Below are 23,554 nucleotides of genomic sequence, written 5' to 3'. Positions count from 1 at the left end.
GGGGGCCGGCCTGGTGGCACAGTGGTCAAGTTTGCTCCCTCTGCTTCAGTGGCCTGGGGTTCATGGGTTCAGATCCCGGGCGCAGACCTACACACCACTCACAAGCCATGCTGTGCACTGTCGCACATACAAAATAGAGGAAGATTGGTGCAGATGTTAGCTCAGGGCTACTCTTCCTCAAGCAAAAAGAGGAAGATTGGCTACAGAGATTAGCTCAGGGCCAGTCTTCCTCACACACACACACACAAAAATTTAGCCATTGATGTATCAGTTTATTTCTGGACTCTCAATTCCATGCCATTTGTCTATGAATCTATCCTTATACTAGTACCACACTCTTTTGATTACTGCAGCTTTTGTAGTAAGTTTTGAAATTGGGAAGTATGAGTATACTTTGTTCTTTTTCAAGATTGTTTAGGCTATCCAAGGCTCCTTGCAATTCTATATGATTTGAGGATAGGCTTTCCATTTCTGCAAAAACTGTCATTGAGATTTTGAGAGAGATTGCCTTGACTCTATAGATGTGGATCCAAGTTCATTTCTTTCTCATACGGATATCCTATTGTTTCAGTGTCATTTATTGAGATGGCTCTCCTTTCTACGTTGCATTGCCTTTGCATCTTTGTCAAAAATCAGTTGCCATGTATGCATGGGTTTATTTCCAGACTATCTATTTTGTTCCATTGATATATTTGTCTATCTTTATGCCATGTTGTTTTGATTATTATAGCTTTATAATAGTTCTTGAAATCAGGTATTGTTAGTACTCTAACTTCGTTCTTTTTTCAGATTTGTTTTGGCTATTCTAGCTACTTAGCACTTTCATATGAATTTTAGAATCAGCTTGTCAATTTCTACACAAGAAAAAAGCCTGCTGGGATTTTGATTGAGATTGCATTGAATCTCTAGACCAACTTGAGATAATTGACATTTTAACGAGAGTGAGTCTTCTGACCAATGAACAAGGTATATCTCTCCATTTATTTAGGTCAATCCCTAAATAATTCATTTCTATCATTAATATTTTGAAATTTTGGGGGTACATCATTCACGTCTTTTGACGGACTTATAATTTTGATGATATTGTAAACAATATTGTTTTTAAATTTCACTTTTCAGTTGTTTGTTTTGCTGGTGTTTAGAAATACAACTGATGGGTTTTTGTATGTTGATCTTGCATCTTGCAACTTTCCTAAACTTACTTATTAGTTCTATTGGCTTTTTGTATATTCTGTCAGATTTTATACACAATCATATCATCAGTGAATAAAGTTTTGTTTCTTCCTTTCCGCTCTGAATGCTTTTTATTTCTTTTTTTAATAGCCTGATTGCACTGGCTAAACCCCCAGTAAATATTGAATATAAGAGGGGAGAGGAGACATTCTTGTCTGCTTCCTGATCTTAGGGAAAAAGCATTCAGTCTCTCACCATTAAGTATGATGTTAGTTATAGGCTTCTCAAAGATATCCCTGATCAGGTTGAAGAAGTTTCCTTCTATTCCTAGTGTGCTGTGAGTTTTTATCAGGATGTGTAATGACGATATCATAGAATGAGTTAGGAAATATTCCTTCTTCAATTTTCTGGAAGATTTTGTGTAGAATTGGTATTATTTCTTCCTTAAAAGTTTATATATTCTAGATACCAGATTCTTATCAGCTATATGATTTGCAAATATTTTCTCCCATTCTGTAGGTTGTCTTTTCGCTTTCTTGATAATGTCCTTTGGTGCAAAAAAGTTTTTAATTTTGGTGAAGTCCAATTTACCTATTTTTTCTTTTGGTGCTCATGCTTTTGCTGTCATATTTGCCAGTATAATTGGTTACTTGGGCCCAAAGTTCCCCTTGCATAAAGGTTTTTAACTACAATTCCAATTTCTTTAATAGATGCAGAAGGTTAGTCAGGTTATCTATTTCTTCTTGAGTGACCTTTATTAGTTGGTATATTTCAAAGAATTTTTCAATTTCATCTAAGTTTTCAAATTTATTGGAATAAATTTATTCATAATATTTATTTAGTATCCTTTTATCTATCAGTGGAATCTATAGTTATGTCCCCTCTTTCCTCCTGATATTGGTAATTTATGTCTTCTCACTTCTCATTTTTCCTGGTCTGTCTGGCTAAATAAAAGACAGGTTTATTAATTTTATTGATCTTTTCAAGAGATCAACTTTTGATTGCATTGATTTTCTCTATTGTTTTTCTGTTTTCTATTTTGTTGATTTCCACTTACATCTTTATTATTTTCTTTCCTCTGTTTGCTTTGGATTCAGTTTGTTCTTCTTTTTTTAGTTTCTTAAAATGGAAGCTGAAGTAATTTATTTGAGAGTTTTTTTCTTTCCTAGTCGTTTAGTGTAATGAAATTCCCCCTAAGTACTGCTTTAATGGCATCACACAAATTCTGATATATTATGATTTCACTTCATCCAGTTCAAAAAACTTTCTGAATTATCTTTGAGTTGCTTTCTTGACCCAAGAGTTATTTATTTCAGAATTTTTTTCAGAGATCTTTCTGTTATTGATTTTCAATTTGATTACATTATGTTCTGAAAACATGCTTTGTATGACTTGGATCCTTTCAAATTTATTGAGACTTATTTTACGGACTAGAGTCTGATCTGTCTTTGTAAATGTTGCATGTGTTCCACATATATCAATCAGGTCAAGTTGGTTGATAGTGTTTTCACATGTACTATATTTCTGTGATTTTCTGCCTACTTTTTCTATCAATTATTGAGGGGTACTGAAATCTCTGACTATAATTGTGGATTTGCCTATTTCTCTGTACAGTTCTATCAGTTTTTGCTTTGTATATGTTGAAGATCTGTTACTGGGTACATAAATGTGTAGGATTGTTATGTTCTCTTGATTAATTGACCCCTTTACCATTATAAAAAGACTTGCTTTATCCCTGGTAAAATTTTTTGCTTTGAAATCTGCACTAATGTTAATATAGCCACTCCAGCTTTCTTTTGACTGCTGTTAGCATAGTGTATCTTTTTTCTGATCATTTACTTGTAACTTATTTGTGTCTTTATATTTAAAGTGTGTTTCTCATAGGCAGCATATGGTTGGGTCTTGTTTTTTTCATCCAATTTGACAATCTCTGTCTTTTAATTGAATTGTTTAGACCATTTACATTTAATGTGATTATTGATGTAGTCAGGTTTGAGTCTGTCATAGTGTTATTTGTTTTCTATTTTTCTCATTTGTTCTTTGTTCCCCTTTTTCCTCTTCTTCTTCCTTCTTTTGAATTGAGTATCTTTTATGATTCCATTTTATCAAGAGATAAAATGACTTATTAATTATAACTCTTTGTTTTGTCACTTTAAAGTAGTTGCATCAGGGTTTGTAGTATACATCTTTAAAATATCAGAGTCTATCTTATTACAGGTAATTTTACACCAATTCACATATAAGAATTTTATAAACGTGCATGTCCATTTCTCCCTCTTGCCCTTCATGCTATTGTTGGAATGCATTTTACTTATATGTATGTTATAATCTGCACAATACATTGTTACTATGTTTTTGAACAGTCAATCAATTTTTTTGGTGTTTTAAATAATAAAAAAAGTTATATATTTAATTCTGCAGTTACCACTTCAGTATTCTTCATTTGTTCATATAAATTCAGATTTCCATCTGGTATCCTTTTTTTTCCACCTGAAGGACTTCCTTTAATATTTCTTGTAGTACAGGCTTCCTGATGATGAATTCCTTCAGCTTTTGTATATCTGAAAATGTTTTGATTCAGAAATTCTCTTCATTTTTGAAAGATATTTTTGCTGCACGTAGAATTCTAGAATGACAGTATTTTTCTTTCAGTACTTTAAACATGTTCTTCCAGTGTTTTTTTGTTTGCATTGTTTCTGGTGAGAAATAGAATGTCCTCCTTATGTTTTTTCCTAAATATGTATTATATCTTTTTTCCCTCTGGCTGCTTTTAAGGTATTTTTCCTTATCACTGGTTTTGAGCAATTTGCTTATGATCTGTGTTGGCATAGTTTTCTTCATGTAGCTTTCATTGGGGGTTCGTGAACTGCTTGGATCTCTGGGTTTATAGTTTTCTTTAAATTTGTACAATTTTCAGCATTCTTTCTTCAAGTATTTTTTCTCTCTCTGTTCCTCCCTTCAGGGACTCCAGTTGCTTATATATTAGACCACTTGAAATTGTCCCACAGTGCACTGGTGCTCTTTTAATGTGTTTGGATTCTTTTTTCACTCTGCTTTTATTTTGGTAGTCCTTATTGCTACACCTTCAAGTGCACTAATCTATTGTTAATCCCATCCAGTGTGTTTTTTTCCAAGACATCGTAGTTTTCATCTCTAGAAGTTCACTTTGGATCTTTTTCATATCTTCTATATCTCTACATAACTTCTTGAATGTATAAAATACGGTTATAATAACTGTTTTAATGACCTTCTCTGCTAATTCTAACATCTGTGTCAGTTCTAGACATGTTTTGATGGATTGATTATTCTCCTCATTATGGATCCTGTTTTCCTGCCTCTTTTCATGCCTGATAATCTTTGATTGGTTGCCAGACGTTGCAAATTTTACCTTGTTGGGTGCCGAATATTTTTGTATTCCTATAAATCATGAGCTTTGTTCTGGGATGCAGTTAAGTTTCTTGGAAACAACTTGATCCTTTTAAGACTTGCTGTTATGATTTGTTAGGTGGGTTTGGAGCTGTCCTCAGCCCAGAGCTAATTATTTCTCACTACTGAGGAAAGGCCTTCCTGAGTACTCTACCTGTTGTCTTGATTAATTAACTGCTTTACCATTATAAAAAGACCTGCCCAATGCCCCATAAATTATAAGTTTGACCAGTCTGGTTGGAGGAAACAGGCACTTTTTCTGGCCCTATGTAAGCAGTGGGCACTATTCCCTCTAATCTTTCCTAATGGTTCTTTCTCTGGCTTTGGGTAGCTCCCTCACACACGTATACTTATGAGTACTCTTGAATACTTGAGGGGAGCCCTGTGCCTGTCTCTGGGATTCTCTCTCTGTGCAGCTCTTTTCTTTCTGGCACTCTGTCCTATGAACCCTAGCATCTTGATCTTCCTGAACCCTCAGCTCTGTCTCCTCAACTCAGGAATCCACTGGGTTCCACTTCAGTTCCCCTTTCCTGTGCTGTGGCCTAGAAATGCTCTCCAAGAAATTGTAGGGCTCACCCTGTTTGCTTCCTGTCTCTAAGGATCAATGACTTTTGCTGCTTATGTCCAGTATCTTTAAAACCACTATTTTATCTATTTTTGTCTGGTAAATCCAGTCCCTGTTATTCCATTTTTTCCTGAAATGCTAGATTGGTCAGATTTGGCATTTACTCCCGGGGCTATGTCAAAGGTGGATTTGAAGATGTCGAGACTGGAATTAGGGAGTCAAACTAGATAGCTACTGCACCAGTACAGTGAAAAATGTATGAAGGTCTTGAAGGCAGTGGTGATAGGAACAGAGAGATAGGGAGCGATCCAGGAAGTATTTGGGAAGTAAAATGAACATGACTAAATGATTGACTGGACATGAGGACAATGGAAGGATGAAAGTTAAGATGACTCTAAGTATTCCAGGTGGGGAGGTTGGATAGATGTTGGTGTCACCAAGTGATATAGGGGAGGAGGGGATGAGAGAAAGAAGTTTATAGGAAATCCAGGGGAGATGTTTAGGGGCAAAAATTATATACAGTAGGATGAAAATACTGAAAATTTGTCCTGTCAGTTTCCCACAGACTGGATTTTGCTGATCACATTCCCAGCACGGTGTTTAACATGTTTCTCTGCTTTCTGTATTTCCTACAAATTGGATCTAGAGGTTAGATGAGATTCTTTCAATGTTTTTTTTGGCCAGACTAACCCATGGGTGGTTTTGTCCATTGCTTTTAAAATAAAATCCAAACTCTACCATGGCCTCCAGCCTCCTCCTGGAACACACCAAACCCGTTCCTGCCACTGGGCCTTTGTCTCTGCTGCTTCCTCTGCCTCCCCAGGTCTTCACACGCTTGGCTCATTCTCATCCTCACAAAGGTTTCCCCTGACTCCTCTACCTAAAGTGGCCTCCCTGGCTGCTCTCTCTCCTCACCTGGGACATGTCCTCCAATGTACATATCACAGTCTGCAGTTATCTTGCTTGTTTGTCTATTTAATTTCTTGCTTAGCATCCACCTTCCACGCGATTGGAAGATCCCCAAGGGCAGGGAGCACAAGCAGAAGTCAGGTGGCACGAAAAGACCTCATCATTAAGTTTCCCTAGAAGCTCATTTCTAAGCCTAGAATCCTGCTATAGAGAACAACTTTGGTGCCCTTATTAACAATGAGTGTCATCATAGCCAGAGTTTATTTTCTGTATCAATAACTCTGAGTTTGCTTTAACCTGGCAATGAGAAAGACACTTAATATTTCTGGGACTCATATCACTTAACTGTTAAATTGGCGGGATATTGAATGCTTCATAAGCTCAGATTAATGTGGCCAAAGTGTCCACTGGGTTATTTTCCTCAGTACAAGGTCTGGGGAAAACAGTACCATTGGCGTGGTCAACAAAGACAATCAGAGCTTTTGTGCCCTGGAACTGGTAGTCAGTGTGAATACTGGAGACACCCTGGGAGTCCCAAAATTGGGCTACATCTTCACAGACATTTACTTTATTTAAGATTCTGCCAATTCTATACGTCATCAGAGACTTCTAAGACAGAATTTTCATAAAATGTCTGCATCTGCTGAACTCTCTAAATTTAATGTCACCAGATAGCACCTACATTATAGGCAGACTGAAGACCAGTTTATTCTGCACATGATAAAGGCTAGAGTTTCCTCTGTTTTAATAATAGCTGCTCTTCAGTGAGCCCTACTGTGTGCCAGGTCCAGAACTAGGAAGTTTCCATGCATTAACTCCTTCAGTCCTCACCACAAATCTATGAGGTCGGTGCTGTTGTCTCCACTTCACAGATGAGGATACGGAAGCCCAGTTAGTGATTCAAGGTGCTCTATAACATTTGTTCCGTAAATAAATCCGTCATTTTGTCCAAGGCCAACCAACTGTTTAAATAAAGGAGCTGAAACTTGTTGCTATATTGTTTCCTTCTGTTTTTCTTTTCCTTTTCCTTTCTTTTTTGTAGGGAATAGCGGGTGCAGGCAGAGTTGCTGCAGGGGAGCAGAGTGGGGGAAGGTGAAGACGGCTGCCTAAGAACGCCTGGATACAGGCATCATGGCCCATCAGCTGTCTTACCTAATCCTGATTCTGTTTTCACCTAATAAAAAAGTGCTAATTCTTTAGTAAAGGCTGCCTCTTCTAAAACCAAGAGCAAATTAGTACTATAGCCTGGATGGAAAAACAAAACCAAGCTCCTCTCCCTTTTAAAAACATTTTTTATTTTAATAATGTTAATTGTATTTTTCTAAATAATGAAAAGACATTTTAATTTTGCAGACATTTTGGAAAATATAGAAAAAAATCAAAACTGCCTATAATTTCAACACTTACAAAGAAGCAGTTAACATTTTAGAAGCCTCTCTAACCACTTTTTTGCCACCTCATTTTCAGTGGCAGGTGGTTTTGCTTTGGTCTGCTATGCCAAAGAGCAAGGATTCTCTTGTTCCTGTGGCTGGTGCCTCAGCAGGAATGGAGACAAACCTTTGCTCACATCTAGAAAGCCAACGACGTTCTCCAGAAACAGAGAGCCAGCAAGTGTGAGCAGGATTAAGGAGCCTCTCAAAGTCATCTGAAGGCAGGTCCCAGCCACGGATGAATAAGAATCACACATTTGGTCCTTTGGGTCCTTTTTCTCCTGGCCTATTGTAGATGTTCTTTTCCATAACGGAATCATTTGAAGACTTTTCCAGAGATAAGCAATGTTTTCCAATTGAATCAGCTCTTTCAGAAGTTTACTGGAACAAACTTGAGTCCTGTTCACTTTCTTTTATTAGGCAAACAATTAGCATTTTATGAAAATGAAGTCTGCAAACAAGATTACTTTATTAAATCACCACCTCCTCAACTTTTCTTCTCTGCAGTAAGTATTCACTATGATTTAACAGGCCTCCCACCAGCCCCATGAGTATGTTTTAAATCCTTTCTCTTCATCTGCGATTGAACCGAGATGTAAAATGTTTTCACTTTTCAGGCCTCTTGGAAAAAGCGGTTTTTCATTCTGTCAAAGAGTGGGGAAAAGGGTTTTCGGCTTTCCTATTACAAAGACCGTCATTGCCGAGGGTCCATTGAAATCGATCGGTGTGTATCCAATGGAGAAAACGTTTGTAACAACAAATACTAACAACTTGCATGCAAATTGAAATTTAAACCATTGACTGAAAAAGCAAAATCTTCACACTTGCTATTATATTTGTTGCTGAAAAGAAGCTCAAAAGGGAAACATTTTGAGTAAAAGATAGCTATGTACTTATTTCGTATTGTTTATTACACTCAATAAATTATTAATCAATAAGCATTCAGTTATGAAAGACTTTGAGTCACTTAATTTATGGATGAGAGAGCAGATGAAATCATCATTTCATAAAGCCATGATGGATTTTTAAAAAGTATTTAAATTGACTTTTTTTGTTTTATCTTTAAGAAATTTTGTACCAAAAAAATGAGAAAACATGATAATATATAGAACCAAGAATCCAACTGAAATAGGAATTTATGGATTAAGTTTCAGGCCGAACAAAGTATTTCAATCTGAACAAAGTTCAGATCTAAACTTATTTTCTAAAATTATTACAATTTTCAAAACATTGATCAAGCAGATCTAAAGATTTATTCAATTTGAATCCTAACATAAAACATTAGTCAGTTTTCTTCTTAAGTTTGTATTTGCACCAGTTTAATACGTTATGCCTATTCTAACAGAAATTCCATTGTAGAAGTTGGCATAAGTTATAGCCATGAAAAAATGCAATCTGTGCAGAAGATGTTTAAATGCCACCCTGAGGAGGTGATGTCCATCAGAACCCCTAACAGGGACTACTTCCTCGTTGGCCATGACAGGTAAGTTGTAGGATAACACAGAGGGTCTCTTGTGTGCAAAACAAAACAAATAAACAACATTTCAAACCCATAAACCAGAAACATGATTTGAACAGAAACCCATGGCCACAACCTTCAAAAACATCTTGGCAGCTTTCATTGTATGTTAAAATACCTTGAAAAGGCACAGTGTTCATTTCCTAGGGGTGCCATAACAAAGTGCTTTAAACCGGATGGCTTAGAACAACAGAAATGTATTGTTTCATTATTCTGGAGGCTGGGAGTCCGAAATCAAAGTGTTGCAGGACCACACTCCCTGTGAAAGCACGAAGGAAGATCTATTCCAGGCCACTGTCCTAACTTCTGGTAGTTCCTTGGCAGCATAACTCCAGTCTTCCTATGGCTTTCCCTCTGTGTGCGCATCTTTGTTGAAATTTCCCATTCTTATAAGGATACTAGTATTGGATTAGGAATCCACCCTACTCCGGTTATGATCTCATCTTAGCTAATTACGTCTGCAACAACCTGACCCAATTTCCAAATAGGGTCACATTCTGAGGTACTGGGAATTAGGACTTCAACATAAGAATTTTAGAGGGACACAATTCAACCCCTAACAGTCACCGTCACCCCAGATGCATTCCACGTAAAAGAACGCAGTACACAAACATCTGTGCAAGCTACATTTATTAGGGAGAAGCTATGCTCATCCCTGAAGGAGTCTTCAGATTTTAAGAGGGTTTCTTGGCGCCAGCTAAGGGGCCTAATGGATTCTTCATAGATGATTATCTGCTTGACAGAGAGGCTAAGTTTTGGGGAGGAAGCTGTGCAGAGGAGGCAGTGAATGCTAGCCAAAGAAGAACCATTTTTATGTATCTATTTTATGCACACGTGCCACCTACTGGAAGGGAAGAGGGACAGAGGTCAAGGGAAATTTACGTGAAAGAGACATGTAAATTTCACTCCACTTTCCAGGACCACTTCACTGGTTGACGCCTCATTATAATTTACTTGGGCTACAGCCATGGCCTCCTAAATAGCCCTTCCCTGGCGCAAAGCCTTTTTTGCACAGCTGCAATATGAATCTTTTCAAATCTCAAATTTGAACATACGACTCTCTTGCTCAAAAGCCATCACCGACTAGTCATTATTTATAGTCCCAAATTTTTCATCATGACATTCAAAGCCTATCATTTTCGGCTCAAATTATGAAGAAACTTGATCTGTTGCAGATCGACCCCAAGGCAAAAAGCTTTCTTTGAAATTGTCATGAGAGTCAGCAGAAAAGAAGATGTGATTTCTATAAATCCATTCAAATGCGCTCTCCATAAACACATGCAGTCCCAGAAGGGAGGCACAGGTGGATGACTACACAGAAATGGCACCAACGGGTTAAGGGGCTCCTTAAGAACACAAAAGAAATCAGTGTCAAAGCCCAAAGCTCCAAACCCTGTGATTACTACTGTTATTTCCACCTCTCTTCCCATTTCTCTGAGCTTTCCTCACAGAGGTGGCATGAGGGTTAAAGCTAGTGTGCGAGTGTGGAGCTGGTGAGGAGCCTGTGGGTCATTTAAGCTACTTAGGCAAAAAGTCCTTATTTCCCTGGTACCTCTTCCACTGCCTGTTCCAACCTTAATAAAGGAATCCTTCCCTGGTTCAAAGGAGTGCAGGTGCTGTTGTTGCCACATGCCGGCTGAAAGTTTATTCCTATCAACAGGGAGAAGATTAAAGACTGGGTCTCCTTCATCTCATCATTTTGCTGGGATATGAAAGCAGCCCGTCGGAATCCAGAGGTGACTGTCTATCACTAACAAAATAACAGGGCGCCTGAACACAGCCCGCTTTCACAAGGAAACTCTGAGAGCTTTTTTTTCTGCCTTAGCAACTGGCATTAATACAAGGAATAAATAAGGGAGAAAGTGTACGTCTTTGTTATTTTTCTGATTAACAGTAGGAAAAAAATACTTTTGTGTTTTGTAAGAGAGCTAAAATACAGACATTTCAGATTTTCATTATTGGGGTAGGAGGAGGGAAAGTTAACTGGCATATTTTTAATAGTAGCTGAAACTATAGTATTTTCCATCATTGTTATTCAAGGTACATAACAGCTACCTTTTGAATGACTAAGTCTAGGGTTGTTTCTATAAAAATGCTTTTCATTTATGTGGCATTTTTGATATAATGTCTCTTTAATGTAAGGACTATTAGCTTTAAGTTTTTCATTTACTTCAATTTACACAAGTTCTTTCTTAGGGAGGACCTCTATAAATGAAACTTTGGTCTCTAGATAGCATTTTGACATGTTTTCTAGGTTGTTCTATGCTTAAAATGAAAGCAGAGGTCAAGGAGGAGGGAAAGCAAGGCTACAAGTCTACAAGTAGACTCAAATGAATAGAGCAAAGGGGTGGGTGCGCAGGACAGAGGGTTGAAAAGACAGGTTGAGGCAACTCAGGGCATCCCTGAAGGCCAGGCTGAGAGTCCTCAAGCATCTGGGAGCGGGAGAGAGATGAGATGAGCTGGTGTCTTGGTGAGAGAAAGCTGGCCGGCAATATAAATGTTAATGGTGGAAGACGAGTCAGGGAGCCCAGTGACGAGGCTGTTGCTTCATTCCAGACAAGAGATCAATCGTACCCTGATTCCAATATTTCTTTTTCATGAGCAGGAGAAACTCTCATTGGGTGATAGAAGGCCTTCTTCGGACCCCAGCCCTCTCCTTGGTCCTTCCAGCACATTGGAGATTGTCAGCTCCAGCAGGCCAAGAAACAGTCTTCCAGACATGGTAATCAGGTTCTCCTCATCCTCTCTCAGGGTGCCATGCCTGGGAGTCAGCTGATGCTTCAAAGATCTTACCAGTGTATTTGACACCTTCCTCAAAGTGTAACCCAACATAAGAATGATTCTTAGCCCTAGTATTTATCCTATATTTAGTCTGTCTCCTTTATCATAGATGAGACTTTCTGCTTGTCCTGCCTATCTCTAAATGTGTTCATTCATTTCAGACGCTGCTCAACATGCATCTGGGTATGTTGCGTAGAGATCTCCTCAGCTAAACAAAAGCCTGGGTAGCAACCTTTTCCTTCCTTTCACACACAGGGTACAGATTACCTCTGTAAAAAGATTCCCCAAACACCACTTGATTTCCCGTCGTACCATCTGTACTCCTCAGGCAAAGGCAGAGTTCTTATTAATTTCCTTCATTTACCCAGATCAGTCTTGCTTGTGTGTTTGTGTAACTTCATCTTCATTTCTAATGAAATTCATTTGAGGAAAAAAAAATACGATACATCTGCCCCTTGAAAGTGATTTGTAATTGTACTCTCAGCTCTCTTGGATTTTCAATTTTCCCAATTTTGGTTATTTTTCTTCTGCCATGGATACTATTTTGTCCCTTAGAGATGTAACCATTGACTTTCTCTTCTCCCTGGATACCAAGCACATTTTCATGTGGCATAGCCCCCTATTTTATCTAGATGGAAGCTCTCCACCTATTTTAAAAGCTTTTCGTAGCATATCGAATTCACCAGGCCAACGCCTCATTTGGTGTTTGTAGGAAGGGTGATAGGAAACGGGGTTGAGAAGGACAACACTTTTCAGCAAATGCCTCTGTTTCACTCACCATACCCCTTCTCCCTAAAGATAACATCATCGGTCGTCTTGCCTTTTAATACTATGTATTCCAATCCAGTGATTCTTCAATTAGCTTTAGTTAAGAGCACCATCTGCCTTGTTGGAATTTGTTGTTGTTGATGTTAGTGTTGTTGTTGTCGAAATTAAGTGGAAATTCTTCTTCATCCCCAATGCAGCATGATCTGGCTCCACGAGCTTGGAGCTAGAAAAATGGACACAACTTAAATACATCTACTTTTTAAAATAACTTTCTTTCGAGGACTTCCTAGAGAACATTCATGGTCTTTTCAAAACCGTCTGCTCTAAGGCATTGTTTTGGGAAGAATTAAATTGTACTTATAACAATTTTCCTGCCATGCAAAGCAGCTACTTTAGTAGAGTATCTGGTATCTATTGAGGACGGGAGACAGTAATTGGTTGAATCTATAGCACCTTGAAGCCTATAATTCATACTATCACAAGATCAACACTACAAAATTGCATTGCTATGGAAACAATAGAAGTACATGAGCAGAGCACATAAAAGGAATATTGAGCAGAAAGAGGAAAGGTGCGATGCCTTGACTCTGGGATAATTACCTTCTCAGATGGCACTGGGTGAAAACTGGAAAAAGATAGGGGTGGGGGACTCTGTGATGGAGCTTAGTGACTTGGAACAGAACCCACCAGAGAGAACCACTAGTTCTGAGTTACAGGTCCCAGTGGTAGAGAAAATTCTAAAAGATAGGTTTATATCTTTACATCATCCATGGTGACCCAGACTCCAAAGTTAAGTTCAAGTTGTGTGGGCTTCTGGATGTAACCTTGGAAGATCCTCTGATCTTCTCAACCCAACTAATCTATAGTGGCTTTTCTAGAAAGCATTTGGTTTAATTCTGTCTTCCAAAGAAAAAGAAAACCATTAATTCTGTCTTCCTCTCTTTTTTCAGCATTTAACGAGAGAAAAAATTTCTCCAGGACGTGGACAAACTCATCTACCACATGATTTCTTGCCAGAGACCAATCAAGATACGGAAGAAGAGAGTCATTATATTAGCCCTCGAAGTATTCTTTTAGAGGTAACCCTTTCCATCCATTAATCTTTCATTCCTTCTACGACTATTTACTGAACCCCTGCCATGCACTATTCCTGAGGCACTAGGTTGGGTTCAGTGGAACACAGAGGTGACTCACAGAGGTGATGTGCCCCAGTGCTGACTTGTGAATAGGAGCCAGCTATGATACAAGACAGAAAGGTCTCCATGCCGAGGAGAGATGTTCATAAAATGGCCGGAGTACACAACACGTGGGGGACGGCGGAGCTGACTTCCAGACAGAAGTCCAGGGAAGGTTGCTTGGAGGAGATGACATTTGACCTTACTTGATTGGTAAAATTTGCACTTGGAGGATTGACTTGGGGAGTCTTTCTGCATTCTGGGCAGAAAGAATCATCTGAGCAAAGGTCCTTGGATGATAAATTGTGTGGTGTGTATCAACTAGTCTGTTGATCAACTGGAAGCCACTGCTGAGTGCCTTCTGTATGCTAGGTGCTGTACTTACTAGGCATGGTGGCTGCAGTGAAGGACCTGACATCCTTCCAGCCCTCAGAGCTTACAGTCCCATCAGTTACCATATAATAATGCTACAAAGTGGCATGGTCAAAGAGTTGCGGAAGCAATAGGAAAAGGACAGATTTTCTCTCTCCACCGGAGTCAGGGAAGGCTTCAGAGACAAAATGGCATTTAATATGTATATGGTGACTAGTTCAGTTGGGCTATGACCTAGGGTGAGTGAATGGCATAGTGGGAAATAAGACAGAAAAAAGAGCCAGACCACGATGGGTCTTGAATGCCAAGTTGACTTCATTCTGTAGTCAGCACAGGGGCAGTCATGCTTTCTGAGTTGGGAAGTGGCAAAACTTGAGTTATAGTCCAATGGTATTAACCCAGCAGCTATATTTGAGGAGACGATAGAGGGAAGAGAATGGAAATGGGAGGTAGGAAGACCAAATTGGGGGTTTTCTACAAGGTGGTGACATGCGTTCACACAAAAGAAGCATTCTGGGTTCAAATAAGTTTCAGAGACACCAAGATAAAGTAAGTTAAACAAGCTTCTTAACTGCAGAATTCTCAGCGCCTTTGGTATGCAGCGGTACATTATAAGTAGCCAAGTGGGATACAACATACAGCATTCCCCAAGCTCATTTGACCACAGGAGGTTTTTTCACCAAAAATATTTTCATGCTAGTGTTCTCTGGGACACAACGATGGCAACTAGTCTTTTATGACAGTCCAACCAACCAGTCAAGTTATATTGAGCATTAGTTATATGCCTGGCATTTGCTAGGTACTTTATGGGATGCAAAGGCTAGTAAGGCAGACAAAACTAAGCTAAAAGACCATTTAAAAAGACCCCCCAAAAAATTAAGTACAAAACTATGCTGTAGAAGTTCAGAGAAGGGAAATATTGGCAATGGCTGAGGTGGTCAGAGAGGACTGTGGGGTCTCAATGAGGCCTAAGACAACTTCATTAGGCAGAAAAGAAAAGGGGCATTCCAGGTGAAGGGAGATCCGTGAAGATGGGTACCGGAAGATCATTGTTTGTGGGAGGAGTGATGGTAAGACTGGCTTGACTGGAATCCAGCGTTCTGATTGTGGGTTGATGATTAATTTGTCAGCTAGGCAATAGAAAACCCTTAGGGTGTTTGAGCAACCATTGCCCCAAATGACTGTCTTAGTTCTAAGAGGCTAGTTAAGAGACTCCTGAGGGCAGTATTTTCCAGAACCTTTACAGCCTTCTGAAGCAACTTGGGCTGCCTGTGAGCATAGTAGCCTGAGGCCAGCTCTGCATTGTGTCCGTCTTTGACCCAGCCAGGTGACATGATTCTACAGTAGTGCTGGGTGGGAAAAAGTGTTCATGCCATTAGGGGCCTAGTGATGAAACAGAGAGGAAAATAGCAATTTAGTTCAATAAAACAGTTCCATCAGGAACATGAGGGCCCTGGGAGAAGAAAATGGACTTTGAGTCTGCAGAAGCTTTACTGGTTCAGTCTCACGTAGATAAGATTGGTTTATATTCCCAGAACGAGCACCACTGCTCATCCAACGGTTCATCCAACTTACTATTTCAGGGCCTAGAGCCATTATGTAAGGGGTGAAAGGGTACCTGGCTTATTAGTAGACTTGCATCCTTACATCTTTTCCTCTTGTATATAGTTGGATAATATTATTGCTTCCAATGATTCTGGCGAATGCATTGAACCTGGTAGTCCAGACCAGGTCTCCAAGAGAACTGAGCATCATTACATGCCAATGAAATCCTGGTAAGTATCCTGCCATATTTTTAAAATTGATTTTAGCTAATGTACCATTAATGTAATTATAGAACATTTACTGTTAATATGTTAGCACACAGCATTACCATAGCCCAAGTTCAGCACATTATTCAGTAATCTCGAAACAAGAAAAAGTGAGAATGGTTCTCTATCCATAGACAACCATTTAGTGACATCCTCAGGGTGTTTTCTGCCTCCTGAGAAGTTATTTTCTATTTTGCATTTACGTCTCTCACACTCTCACTTCTGCCCCCCAAACCCTCCCAATATAGAGGGTTATCTTGACTCCGTTTCCATTTTTAGAAGGAAAGTTTGTTGGATTTGATTCTAACTGTGGCTGTGATTCTGATGGTTGGATGAATTTCCAGACCTTGTTAGTTTCACACGGCTGTTAGCTCCTTAACTCTGATTCGTATATTGCAGAAAGTTGTAAATAAACACGCTAAAAAAGGGTGTGTGTTAACTTGTTATGCTCCAGTTTTTTCAAACAGACATCCCAAGAGTCTGCTGATAGCAACAAGGAATCCCAGACCCTTCCAGACACCCAGAATATGGGGCTTCACCTAGAAGAACAAGGCTCAGGACATGACTCTTGTCTTTCACCTGCCAACGCAGAAGCACAGACCACAAATGACAAAAAGGGGTCGGCCTCACTAACTGTTGTGCAATTGTCTATTTTAATCAAGTAAAGTTCTAATTTCTAAAAGTTTATGGGCCCTTAGAGCAACATAGATTTCCTTTTTAAATCAGAATTCAAATTTTAAAGCACTTCCTCAAAATCTCCAAGTCAGCCAAGAATCTGACCAGCTTCTGCTTCTCACTGAAGGATAGTGAGTAACAGACCTGGAAGGAAAGTGGTCCCCTGGGCTGTGGGTGGCATTTTCAGATGTTTTCAAAAATTCTCCTTTGACTAGTCTTTCAGTTTGGAGAACTTGGGATCACACTGATCTGAGTAGCATGTCACCCAGCTTTTACTGTTAAAATTATGGACATGTAAGCACTTGAGGTTTGGTTATAGACTAAGAGGGGGACATTTAAGTTTCAAGTGATGCCAAGAGCATTTGATGAGATTTTTGTCAATTTTAACTCTGTTCTGTGTCCTCTATGAAATTTCCAATGGAGAAATGTACAAACTGATGTGAGATGGGCAGTTATATAATCAATTTAGTTCATTTTTTACTCCTTCCCATTGTCTACCATCTACACCACATCCCAAGAAGGGTGGGGGAGGGGTGTTAATGAGTACTTTTCAGTAACTTAAACTCATATTCTTCTCCAAATGTTTTGGACAATCTTTCACTGGAAAATGCCATCTCAGATGTAGGAGGCCAAAGTCTACTCAGAAAGTACAGTTCACACCTGGAGAGAGTTGCTGATATAACTCTTACAAATGTCTTATCTCATAGTAACATCCCTGATGAAAGCCACGTGGAGACAGTGAATGTGTTCCTTTCTCCTCCTGACATCAGACATTATCTTGCTCTCACAGAGGCCGTGGGACGGGTATGGTAAGTCGGAGGTTTGAAAGTTATTGATTATAAATCAGGCTGGAAGATATAAAGAGAACAATTGTGTCTTGAAACACCATATGTGGCAATACTGCCTGGAAATCTTGAACTGTCGTAATGCTGTTGTCACCAAAGTTCTTTGATCAAGACAGAAGTAAGGGAATTATTTTGTAGGAGACAACTAGGAGGTGGGTGGGTATAGGAGGACCCAAAAGTCCAGAAAGCAGCAAATTTCCCATTGCTTGAAGGTGAGGAAAAGTGGGCAAGAATACGTATGATCCAAGGAAATCATTTCCAGTCAATGTACAATGAGTATTGGATGAATGAATGAAGTTAGTGAAGTCCACAAGAATCAAAGATCTAAAAGAAAAAGGCGTACCGGGGTCTAAGACTTCCAGACACCAGCTAAAAACCTGCTGGTCAGGGACTCAGACACAAAAGACTGTGTGGCAGAGAATTTTCTCAAAACGATCACTGTTTCTTAAATTTTACATTCTTTTAAAGGCTTCGTAATTCATTTTCGTAGAAGATTACATTTTAACAAGGGAAGAAAGCCCTTTAAAGTAAATGTTACACACCAATTGTCTTATAAGTTCCATAAGAGGACACCTTCCATTTTTCCAAATTTCCCACAGTCTAAGTCTCAATAAATACTTGACTGAAACTGTAGATGTCTCTGCGCCCGAGCTTGCTCATTCATTAATTCATTTATTTTTTCATTAGATATTCATTGTGTAATTATTATGTGCTCACTTTCAATAAATACTTATTGAGCACCTTCTGTTTACTTGGAGTAATGGGATTATAAAAAAAATTTTTTTAAAGCATGGTGCCATAACTCCAGGATCTTATAGACTGGTGAAAAGACAGCACCATAAATAAGTAAATATAAAATGCATTTTTACTTGAATATGTAAGAAATGAGGTGCTCACGCAGTGAAATAGAAGCTCAGGGGAAGGGGAGATAAATTACAGGAAGTGGAATGTACTTGAGAGGTGGTATGACTCGAGCTGGGCTTTGGAGGAAGGGTCAAGTTAAGATTGTCCAAAACATTTTGAGATAGAGGAAAGAATACTCTGAACAGGAAAAGGGCTGTGTCTACTTCAGATGTGGTGCACCATAGCTAAAGAAACTGGCGACAGCAACAACAATGGGAGAGACTAGAGTGAGGACCCTATCTGGTCCCCATCTGTGTCCTGCCCTCCCAGCGAGCACGGTTGGGCTCACCCTTGTGTCGAATGCTGTATTCCCATTGCAGCGTGGCTCAGTGGGAAGGTCCCCCGCGCCTGGGATGCTTATTTTTTCACGGAGATCACCTTTTGGCGGTGAATGACCTGAAGCCCCAGAGCCTGGAGGAGGTCTCCTTGTTTCTCAGCCGGTCCGACCAGAAGGAGGTGAGTCCTGCTGACTGGCCCTGGTCAAGGAAGTCAGTGCCAGAAGGAACAAAATCGAGGTCTTAGATGATGTCTGAACAGTACTCTGAAGACAAATGAGACTCTTCATTCCTCAGCCACCAAGTGTAAATAACACTTTATACAATACGTGTAAATAACAGGATGTTATTTTAGGATCTTTCAAAATTCTTTCATATAAAGTAGTATTTGGAGAGAGCACTGGGCTAGGAGACTGAACAGCTGGGTTCAGGACCTCAGATGCAGCGTGATGTGGCAAAAAGAGCTTGCAATGGAATCAGACCGACTCAGGGTTTGCATCCCACCTCCTTTAACCAATTTGTGCCTCAATTTTCTCTTCTGTAAAATTAAGGATAATGATAATACTAGTCATTGGTGAATTAAATGAGATAATATATGTAACGTGCTTACATCAGTGACTGGCACATATTAGGTGTGCAATGTAGTTACTATTACCGTTACTTCTACTCCTATTGCCTGGGGAATGTTGGACAGGTTCACCTTTTTAAGCCTGTTTCTTCATCTCAGAAATCAACATAGCCGTATTGTCCTCACAGAGTTATTGTAAAAATTAAACAAAACACGTGAGTATGTACTGAGTATGTATGTTTTTAAAACGTTAGCCGTGGTTCTGCCTATTAGTACAGTCTCCATGTTGTTAATTCCTTTCCTGGTCAAGTTTTGTTTCTAACAAGCCACATGACCTTGGGAAAAATCACTTCCTTTCCTGGGCATCAGTTTCTTCCCTCTAAAGTGTGAGAGTTGGTTTTCAAACTGGGCTTCTTGGACCCCTAAGATGGGGACAGGGAGAGAGCAGAGGAAGGGGACAGTGTGGGGAGCTTGAAGCAGAGCAGTCTACATTTATCATTTATCTTTTATATACGTTGCACTTTCCCATTAGCTCTCCTTAAAGAAACAATTCCTGGGCTTAAAATTTCTGAAAACCACAGCACTGGGTGATCTCTCAAATTTCCTCCAGCTCTGACAGTTGATGGTTAGATATGTCTTATCTCTTCTGTATCACACAATAACCTTGTTGGTTAGACAAATTGTACTTCCCCTATTATCTAAATGGGGAAGCCCAATAAGGATGAGCGAGTCGTTGAAGATACATAGCTAGTTAGTGGCAGAGCCAGGACTCATTCATTCCTTCATTCACTTGCTCACCATCTATTGAACACCTACTGAATGCTAGGTACTGTGCTAGGTCTTAGAGCTACAAAAATGGCCTTAGGCTGAGCTTAAGGAGCTCACAGATTAGTGGATAAAACAGGCATGTTAGGTGCTGGTTACAATGCAGTGTGTGCCCTGAGATATGAACAGAGGGCCATGGGAGGGTAAAGGAAGAATGGAGTAAATCTAATGGCGGGAAGCCAGAAAGACATCTCAGAGAAGGGGATGTTATGCTTGGGTTTTGAAGACTAGGGTAGGAGTTTGTGTGGTGGAAAAGTGGTAGCTTTCAGAGGCCCAGGCCAGCAATCTGGTAACTATATTTCCTCTGCCCAAGACCCACAATGGGGCCAAGTGTTCAATATAATCTGAACCCTTCTGGAAGTTAGCAAACAATACTCTTCCCCAAAGATCTAGGCATCAGCTCTGAAGCCAAGATAAAGATTTTGCCTGGGAGTAGATTCAGGACCTCCACCTGGACGTCGCCGACTGCCTTTCTAGATTGTGGAGTCACTTGCATGGAAGGGGACCACAGCATTTCTCTGAGCTCATTCTGCCTGACCCCCTTCTCTTGGCTGACAACTAGACACTATTGACAAATATCAGGTGTTCACCAACATGATTATCTGGAAGATCAAAAAATTCCCCTACCTTCCCACCCCACCATTCCTGGCTTATTTCTTTAGGTTAAAAATGGATATTCAGTTCTTTTAAAAAGTTCAAATAGCTGGGCCCTGGAAGGAGAAAGAATATTAGAAGAGGGGAGATATGGAACCAACGGAGGGGCAGCCAAGGGCCTCTAATGTTTTAGAGCACCTGAACCGAGGAGAGTTACTTTCCTTCCTTGAGCGAAGCGGAGTTGAGAGGAGTGGGAGGATGGGGTAAGGACGATGAGAGGAGAGAATGTGAGATTTTAAAAGGAAGGGGAGAAGGGGTGTGTGTGAAAGGGGAGAAGATGCTAGATTGCAGGAGAAATGCAGCAAACTTCGGTTTCCTCCCAATTTTGTCAGTGGCTGGTCCTATCTGGTGGTCTCATTTGGATTCTCTAGTTTCAAGAGGCTTTTTAATTCTTGGCACAAGTGGGCCCATCTGGGCACCATCAATGCTCTCTGGAATCTGCCCTAAAAGCTCAGGCTGGCGGATGCCAGAGAATAAATATGCATCTTCCACCAGAATATACAGGTCCTCCTGGCTTCCTCTGGCCCAGATATTGTAGTTCATTGCAGGATTTTCTTCAAAATCAGCTTCAAAGGGTGTGAATGAGGACAGACTGAGAACAAACAGTACTAAGCATAATCTTTAGTCACTTAATTTTCTTCTTTCTTGTGTTTTAGAAAGTAAAACTCACCATTGGCCGGATCCCAAATTCAGAGAAATTCCATGCTGTATCCTGCACATGCCCCTTAAAATACCAAGAGGTTGTACCTTTTCAACTGGATAAGTCTGGACTGGAGATGACGCTGAAGAGGAGTTCAGCCATTAAAAAGGGTCAGCAGAAAGGAACCAGAGAATAACATGCCAGGGACCCATCCCAGGGTGGGGTGAGGATGGGACCTGGATTCCGTACTGGGCTCCCCTGCTCACCGCTGTGTGATATGAGGCAAGTCAGCAAACCTCTCTGAATTTCCACATCTGCATCTTAACAATGGGGATAACTGTTCTCTCTCTGGCTGTTGCATCAGGGATACGGAGGGGGCCAAGTGGGATAATGACTATGGAACACAGTGCAAATGTAAGGCCTTATTATCCCAGACTTTGTCCCAAACACCGCAGACAAAGACTGGGTAAGTCCCTTACCCAAAATGTGTATGTGTTCTGTGAGGTCGTGGTCCACACAATCCCTTCTTTGTTGGGAAAGTACAGTTGGAAATATTCATTCCAGGAAGGCAAGATTCCCAAGAGAGATGTGCTACCGTATCAGCCTTCCCAAAGATTTCCTGCTACTCATCGTGTCCATAGGCCAGAATAGGCCGAGACAGAGTGGCCTCTTCGATTCAATAATTATCCTGTTTTTTCAGTGACCCAGTAACTACTTTAGAAGTGGAAGCAGTTTTAGATGATATCCAGCAAAGATCTACTTGCCCTGTGAGTGATACAAGAATGACTTAGCACCTCTAAGTTTGAAAGGTCTTAACTAATTGATGCATTACCTAATTGACCCGGGAAGGCCAAAAGAATCACATCTTTTTTCATAAACAGGGAACCAAATACAGAGGGCTAAAGGACTAATCAAATCTGCAAATAGTAGGGCAAAAAGGAGCTTCAGAAAATATATCTTACCATGTCACCATTTCACACGGGAGGAAATCAAGGCCTCAAGTGTTTAACGACATACTTTCTTTGTGGCTCTGGGTTTCATAGCTGTTTACTGGCGGAACCAAGAATCTAAAACCAGCTCTGAGAAACAGATGTCTGATCCTTCCTTGGTATCTGGATTTAGATTTGAAAAGACTTTCAGCATATAGAAGACATGTTCAGACACAGTTTATTTTCTGTCATCCAGATTGTGCAGAAAGTGTAAACATTTTTCATTTACGTGCCCCATTGGACCTACTGTTTCCTTTTTTTTTTTTTAAAGCTGGATTGGAGTTAGGACTCTGCTTTTTTCCCAGTTTTATTGCGATGTAACTGACATGTGACATTGTATTCGTTTAAGGTGTACAACAGAATGATTTGGTATATGTATATTGACCCACTCTTTCTACTTCTAGAAATTTATCCTACAGAAATACTCATACAAGTACACAAAGATACCTGTAAAAAATGTTCACTGTAGCTCTGTAGCATTGTTTGTAAGAAAAACATCCTTTGGGGATTGCTTAATTACGATGACTTCATATAATCGAACGCTGCAGATGTTAAAAGTTTTGCATAGATGGTTATGGAAAGATGCTCATGTTACACCAAGAATGAAAGATGCAAGCTGCTGTACAGTGGGCATAGCATCATCCTCTTCTTGCAAAAATAAATTAGTGGGGTGTGTGTGTCTGTAAAATTTCCCCAACTCTAATTAGGGAGAGAAATCCCTCCCTCACAGGGCTGTTGTGAGGTTTAAATGGATAAGGGATGCGTAGCACCTGACACGTGGCCTGATCAGGAAATGTCCGTTCTGCTGCTGTTGCTCTGACATTACTTTTTTCTTAAGTCTAGAAGAACATACATGAAATCGCTAATAAGAATCATCTCTGAGAAGTATGATCAGGGTCGGCCATGAGGGGGAGGCATTTCTGTAATGTTTGAATTTTTCTTTTTTTGCAATGAGCCTATGTCAATTTTATAGTATAAAATAAATATGTGTGAAAAATAAATAAGTGAATATATTTTAAACCTTCTTAAGTAAGAAACCAAGCCGCCTCAGTGACAGAAATAAAAAACCAACAAGGTTTGGTGACAATGTGGGTGGATACACCGCTTTGAAGCCCAAAGGCCCTTCCCCTGTTTTGCTCAGAAGTCTACACAGCGATGCCAATAAAAGCTGAAATGAGATAGACGGGCAAATCTGAGCCACCAGGCCCTTCGACCCCCTCATCAAGTCAAAGAGCCTGAAGACTAAGGCGT

At 39.9% G+C, this 23,554-nt stretch overlaps 1 protein-coding gene across 4 annotated transcripts in view; it reads left to right on the top strand.

Annotated features, from left to right (window-relative positions):
• PLEKHS1 (pleckstrin homology domain containing S1) overlaps window positions 1-23,319 on the top strand; it is a 29,185-nt gene extending 5,866 nt beyond the window's left edge. Inside the window, exons 3-14 of one of the 4 annotated variants that reach the window (XM_070482864.1) lie at window positions 5,720-5,812; window positions 7,924-8,009; window positions 8,121-8,227; window positions 8,849-8,986; window positions 10,683-10,758; window positions 11,628-11,744; window positions 13,522-13,650; window positions 15,787-15,893; window positions 16,384-16,548; window positions 17,312-17,413; window positions 18,673-18,808; window positions 21,331-23,295. In XM_070482864.1, coding sequence (XP_070338965.1) covers window positions 5,720-5,812; window positions 7,924-8,009; window positions 8,121-8,227; window positions 8,849-8,986; window positions 10,683-10,758; window positions 11,628-11,744; window positions 13,522-13,650; window positions 15,787-15,893; window positions 16,384-16,548; window positions 17,312-17,413; window positions 18,673-18,808; window positions 21,331-21,510 — 1,436 coding nt within the window. In that variant the 3' untranslated portion in view covers window positions 21,511-23,295. Of the gene's footprint in view, window positions 1-5,719; window positions 5,813-7,923; window positions 8,010-8,120; window positions 8,228-8,848; window positions 8,987-10,682; window positions 10,759-11,627; window positions 11,745-13,521; window positions 13,651-15,786; window positions 15,894-16,383; window positions 16,591-17,311; window positions 17,414-18,672; window positions 18,809-21,330 lie in introns of all 4 variants that reach the window. The other 3 variants (XM_070482859.1, XM_014867844.3, XM_014867842.3) reach the window with 3 other exon arrangements.
• Window positions 23,320-23,554: the final 235 nt, after the last annotated feature.

Source organism: Equus asinus, chromosome 2 (genome assembly GCF_041296235.1).
Source record: "Equus asinus isolate D_3611 breed Donkey chromosome 2, EquAss-T2T_v2, whole genome shotgun sequence".
NCBI classification, from domain to species: domain Eukaryota; kingdom Metazoa; phylum Chordata; class Mammalia; order Perissodactyla; family Equidae; genus Equus; species Equus asinus.
The sequence above is the reverse complement of the archived record's forward strand: the minus strand, read 5'-3'. Positions and strand labels throughout refer to the sequence as shown.